This window comes from Silurus aristotelis, assembly GCF_946808225.1.
Source record: "Silurus aristotelis genome assembly, chromosome: 12".
In the NCBI taxonomy this organism is placed as follows: domain Eukaryota; kingdom Metazoa; phylum Chordata; class Actinopteri; order Siluriformes; family Siluridae; genus Silurus; species Silurus aristotelis.
In genome coordinates this window covers 26,920,486-26,926,631 of record NC_139585.1, presented here as the reverse complement: position 1 = coordinate 26,926,631, position 6,146 = coordinate 26,920,486, and the positions used below count along the sequence as shown (strand labels likewise).

The window sequence follows — 6,146 nt, the reverse complement described above, 5'->3', positions numbered from 1 at the left end:
CCTTCAAGGTGTGGTGGATAAATACAACTAAATAAAATGATACGACTGGCATAAAAGCTGGTATTTTCTAAATATAATAATAATCGTGAATCCACTGTGTTGTTTTTTTGTTTATTTTGCTAGCTTGGGGGTTTGAATTTAGCGGTAATGTATTATGTGTTAGCGGAGCAGCCCCTTTAAGAAGGTAGTGGATGAAGGTAAGACATGTGACAGAGGCATCATGACCTGCATCAAGAGTGAGTCATGACCTGCATCAAGAGTAAATCATAGACAGATGTGGCACAGATAATTCAGTAATTTTCCAAAATAAAACATCGTTCAGAATCAGATAATAATTCAAACAGAAATAATGTATTCTTTCGACAGCGTTACACCCGAAAGAATTCAGTGCATATGCAAACAGAAATAGCTGTCCCTTCTGCTGTGAAACAGCTGGCGATGGTTGACCTCTGACCTGTCTTTCAGCCAAACATACACTCAAGCCCATCTGCTAACCTTAGCATGTGTGTAACCTATCATACACTCAGTAAACACCACAGGAGGCGTGGAGGCACTTTATCAACTAGCGAAGGCAAAAAGACGATCTGATGTCATAATGAATGTAAAAATACACAACGTTAGGAAGTGCACGAGTCTGATCTGACACCTGTACTGTAAAAATGAAGTTCATCTTGATGAGGAAGCAGAACCTGCCAGATCGTATTGTGTTGCTAGCCATTCGTTTGTAAAGTGTCACGCAGCACCACGCTGGAATCTGATGCTGAACAGTAAAAAACACTTTAATATTACTCTCAGCGTCTCAGTGTTTCCTTACATTGACCTTTAAAAGAGGAAAAAAATTAAATATGGTTCTGTCAGGGTTCTCCACCTCACCATACCATGGCAGTTCTGCTAAATGACCTCTGTATGTGAATGGGTGCATGGTGCTCAGTGATGTATTAAGAGTCGCTGCACCCATCCTTCTCAGGACAGAGAGCAATTTTTGTGAAATAGTAAAGTAAAATAAGATATAATAAAAGATTTGGCATGGATACTGTAATTCAGTCACCTGGTTCCTGTGTCACTGAAATCAGGTTTGGTGAGTTTATTTATCTTTCAGTGGTCATTTATGAAAATTTTTATAAAGAAACAGAACACAAATATTTCAGAGATTTTTGTTTTTACTTTTATTGCAAATATAATAAAAAAATGCATTTATTTAAAGAAAATGATGTTAAATCTGATGAAAGAGAAAAAAAGTTTGGAAGGTGTAACATCGGTAAGAAGATATGTGGTATGGAAAAAGTCAATCCTTGAAAAGATATGATGTAAAATCTCTGGTATCGCTATAAACGATCACACGGAAAAAAAATTACAGCTTCAAAACCGAGCTTAAAAAAAACTTCCTGCTGGAAGAAAGCTGATGAAAGGTTCCAGTTTGATCAGCCTTGACAGTACTTATCATCATCATCATCATCATCATCATCATCATCATCATCATCAATTCTGGCTAACCCAAAAAAGAAGAAGAAACAAAAAGAGACAAATAAACATTTAAAATAGAGACATCTAGATATGATAAATAAACATGATTACAGAACTGTACCATATTAAGTAGCAACCCTTCTGGCTGAATGACTCGGATTGAACATTACAATATCCAGAAGGGAGGCTTCCAAAGACAAAATAATTAGTTGCTTACAGTATTAATGAATACACTGCACTTAATTAATCTGAAATAAAATTAAGACTAATAAATAAATTACAAGAGGTTAAAGAGTCAACGGAAAAAATAAGGGTCATGGTGGAAAGATGAGCCCAGTATGACTGTTGACTGGAAAGAATGACGTGGGGTCAAAGGTCACTTCCTGCCACTGTCAGGCACTAAGTAAATTCTCAGCTGCACATTCTACCTTGACAAAAAAAAAATCAAAAACAACCCCACAAGACCAGGCACTGACGGTGCACAAGGCAGGACAGGTCATACAAAAGCATTAAAAATACACCACTCTAAAGCATCGGGAAGGTTTTTTAGTAATCATAAATACAAGAAGTAACGAAAGTGAACTTGTAGGTAGGACACAAATGGGGTGAAGATCCACTAGCGCAGCAAACAAAATCCTAAAGGCCAATACAAAAATTCCATGAGGATGACTAGGCAGGACTGCGAAGAGTGGTTTAGTAAAAAATAAACCGTTTCCCTACAGGATCGAATCCCTAACAGCTACAGAAAACAGGAACGAAAACATACACAGTACATACTAAAGTACAATAATTCATCAAGTCCTCACAGAGGATTCTTCTTTTCGCAGAAAAATGTTTCTCTTTTCTCGCAATCGAGGCTAAAAATATATAGATTTCTAATTTGCATCAGGCGATTTAAAGGTGAAAAAGGCACGTGGTGAGCTGCTTCTTCATAAAGTCCAGATTTTCTTTTCAGTCTTCCTCTGGTGAGTTTTCAAGTGTGTGCTTTTCTGCAGGAGGATCGATGGAGGGGCAATCAGCCTTGTTAAATAATCTCTTTACTGCATGTGTGTGTGTGTGTGTGTGTGTGTGTGTGTGTGTGTGTGTGTGTGTATGTTCTCATGGTCGGGAGAGCTGTGTGTAGACTGGCTGCTGGTCCCAGTGCTGGGGACTGTGGCCTGTTTGGGTCTCGGTGATGGGGGTGTACATTGGCCTCTGGCTGGGACTCATGTAGTTAAAGGTGGAGTAAATCGAGCTCTGGCCTGTGGAGTAATAGGAAGCGGCGCCACCTTGTTGGTCGGTGTAGTCATACTGTGGCCGGTTGATGCATGATGGGAAGGCAGAGGTCGAAGTGGAAGTGGTGTAGTGCTGCAGGTTAAAGGAGCCGTAATGGGTTGGACTCAGCTGCTCGGTTTTGATGTGCGTTGTTCTCTGCTGGCTCTGATCCTCACCGGGACTGGCAGCACCCACCTGAGGGCTGGAGCTCGGACTCTTGGCCATCCAAGCAGTGCCCGCAGCGCTCATCCAGCCATGCCCGGGGTGCCCGTTAGGTGGCAGATACTGGTCAAACTCTGCCACATCGAAGCTGTCCATGACTTCGTTGCTCAGTTCGCCCAGATCCACATCGCGGAAGTCGATGTTGAGCTGACGCTGCCCGCCTGAGCCAACAGAAACTCCGATGCCATCCTGGAGTGGGCGACCCTCACGCTTTGGCTCACTTTTGCCTGCCTGAGCGGCAATTTTGGGAGTGGTGGGTGGAGTCGGGGGACCCTGAGACTGGCCTGCGTGATAAAGACAGTGCAAATGAACACATCTGAAGAAACATTTGCCATAAAATAAATTCTGAATAACCAAAATGCATTTATTTATAAAAGAGGCCTTGTTACTCTATCCTATTAGAATATATATATATATATATTAATTATAGTTACAAAGACAATATGCAATATAACATAGTTCTATATTTATAATAAATAAACGCCTCTCTCTAGTATTGTCTCCTTACCTGACTGCTCGCTGGGTGAGTGCACTTCTCCCATGCTGGACGCGGGAGAATCGGCCTGCTGCAGGGCCTTGAAGATGGCGTTGGTGGAGACATGAGTGTGCTCAGCACCATCTTCACCCTCACCCTGACCATTCTTGGCTGATTTCCTTCGCCGGGGCTGGTACTTGTAGTCGGGGTGATCCTTCTTGTGCTGCACACGCAGGCGTTCAGCCTCTTCTACGAAAGGACGCTTCTCCACGTCGTTCAGCAATCTGAGCAAAAGAACAAAAGTCAGCATTTAGGGCATAACACACTTAATTTAAACATTTAAAGCATTACACACTTTGTCTTACAAAGCAAATAACTATTTATTGTGCTATTAACACCATACATTAAAAGCGTTCCAAATTCACTGTGGGAGTTTGAAACTAAGAGTGATCTCAGGGGAACATGTATGCGTTATGAGACCTGAGCTATTAGACATAAATGCTGATGATTCTGCAATAGATCTGGTGTCACCCTGCCATACTTCATATGTGACCAGAACTTGTGACACAAAAGTCTGGTTCCTTTAAAAAAAAAAGTGCTTTGTCTCCGCTGCCTTACCTCCACAGCTTGCCCAGGGTCTTGCTCAGCTCGGCGTTGTGCAGGTGAGGGTACTGGTCTGCGAGTTTGCGGCGCGCAGCCTGCGCCCACACCATGAACGCGTTCATGGGCCTCTTGACGTGCGGCTTGTTCTTGCTGGCGCCGTGCACGCGCACCGGCACGGGGACAAGGGTCCAGTCGTAGCCCTTCAGCACCTGCGACACGGCCTCGCGGATGCACTGAGGAAACTTCTCGTTGCCCTCGTGCACGTCGTCCGCGTCCTTCTTCAGCGCGCCGCCGACGTCGCGCGCGCGCCCTCCGCTCTCCGCGTCCGAGCCCGAACCCGAGCCGGACGCAGAGGGACAAGGGGAACCCGCCGAATCCTCGGACATGCTCGGGCTCGGGGCGTCCGACAGGCCCTTCTCTTGCTCGTCCGTCATCTTGAGGTAGGGGTCGAGGAGATTCATACGAGATGCTTTTGGTGCTAAACAATAAAAAAAAAAAAAAAAAAAAAACACTGAATGCGGCTCGAGACGGCCTTCAAAAACTCAGAAAGTCCACGAAGATTTTTATTTTTTATATTATTTTTTTCCAACCCAGGCAACTTGAGCCGTGCCAAAGCGCCCGACAATCCAGCGACCGACCGCACGTGAAAGTCGGTTCAGTCTCGCGCTCTCGGGAGACGCTTCGGTAAAAAAAAAAAGAAAAAAAAAGAAAGCGCTCGCGAGAAAAAGTTAAATGATAAAAGGTAAAAGCGCTCCTTTCCGTTCAGTTCCCTCAGCGCGCGCGCTCGCGTGCCGCTTTAATTTCCCAAAGTGGAGTCCGAAGAAAACCTGCGCTGCTTTAGACGCGCGCTCGGTCTTTATAAGAGCAGCGAGCGCGCGCTCTCCCGCGTCACGCCTCTGAACCCGACACTTCCCCCTGGTCGGTCTCCACCTTCTCCCCGACTTTCACGTTTCCATCAGTTTTCCATCTTGAGCGCGAGACTGCGCTTTCCATCCAATTGTGCAAACCCGGGTGCGTGCACGGTGCGTGCGTCTCAAGTGCACGAGGCAGGGCGCGCGCTTCAGCGGACGGCGCTTATCACTGCGTTGGTCACTGTGAATGCGCGCCATTTTTACCCCAAGCCATTTGAACTTCTGCAGACATGAACGTCCCGAAATGTCCAGTGTCCAGCACGCGCTTCGTCCCTGAGTTCAGCGCGGTTTGTCATTTATTAGACTTTTTCACAAAACACTTCCCGACGAGTAAAACCAGGAGCTGCGTGTTTAGACGCCGAGGATGCCCCAAACAACGCGCTGATTAAACCCTGTTGCACTTCTAATGCACGTCTACTGGGGGCGCGAGCGACCCGGAGAAAACCCACTCGGAGAGCGCGCGCGCGCAATCGTGTGTGTGTGTGTGTGTGTGTGTGTGTGTGTGTGTGTGTGTGTGTGTGTGTGCGCGTTGAATGACGGGACCGAGCAGCTCACACACTCGTGTTCGCTTGATGCATGTCTGATAGGTGCCAAAGGCGAGTGTATACTCAATGGACCCGTCTGGAAATGGAAAATGTCTGCACTGTGTGTGTGTGTGTGTGTGTGTGTGTGTGTGTGTGTGTGTGTGTGTGTGTGTGTGTGTGTGTGTAGAAACGTATTCAGTATTGTCTATTCTGTGTTGTAGTACTTTATTGAGCTTCAGTGTTCATTTATAGTGTGACTGGTTTATTTTTGGCTCCCTCTTATCCAGGTCTGTGGTGATAAGTTTAATTGCACCCCCACTCCCCCACCTTCCCACCCCACCAAACACACACTCAGGCAGAGGGAGAAAAGCACACTTCTGGATGTTGTTACCTTGTTTGCTTGCTCAGTGTCAAGCTCTCGCAATGCGAAATCAGTCAGTAATCCTATCTGGGCCGCCACCTTAATTAAGGCCCCACTTCCAAATACAGAAAACCAACTATGCGCGTCTCGATTCCTCTATAGCTTGTCATGCTGCGTTTATTTACACTGACCATGCTTATTTAAGTTATTCACTCGAAGCGCAAACAGAACAGACCTTCTTAGTACTCTTGTCAGCTGCACATTCGTTCTTGTACTAGTGGTACCTTGCTAATAGGAAGGCGAGGCTTCGGTCTATTTAAAAAAAAAAAAGA

General features: G+C 45.4%; 1 protein-coding gene across 1 annotated transcript; it reads right to left on the bottom strand.

Annotated features, from left to right (window-relative positions):
- Window positions 1-1,142: 1,142 nt before the first annotated feature.
- Window positions 1,143-5,339, bottom strand: sox9a (SRY-box transcription factor 9a). The gene is made up of 3 exons (XM_083557355.1): window positions 4,034-5,339; window positions 3,449-3,699; window positions 1,143-3,224 (listed from the first exon to the last, which is right to left on the bottom strand). Exons 1-3 carry the CDS (start codon window positions 4,477-4,479, stop codon window positions 2,563-2,565), a joined length of 1,359 nt encoding a protein of 452 aa, XP_083413481.1. The 5' UTR covers window positions 4,480-5,339; the 3' UTR covers window positions 1,143-2,562.
- Window positions 5,340-6,146: the final 807 nt, after the last annotated feature.

Excerpts from the sequence above, each read along its gene's own strand:
- sox9a (XM_083557355.1), bottom strand. The coding sequence starts at position 4,479 with ATGAATCTCCTCGACCCCTACCTCAAGATGACGGACGAGCAAGAGAAG. Across the intron at positions 3,700-4,033 it reads ACCCTGGGCAAGCTGTGGAG|ATTGCTGAACGACGTGGAGA; the intron begins GTAAGGCAGCGG and ends TCTTTTGCTCAG. Across the intron at positions 3,225-3,448 it reads CTCACCCAGCGAGCAGTCAG|GCCAGTCTCAGGGTCCCCCG; the intron begins GTAAGGAGACAA and ends TTTATCACGCAG.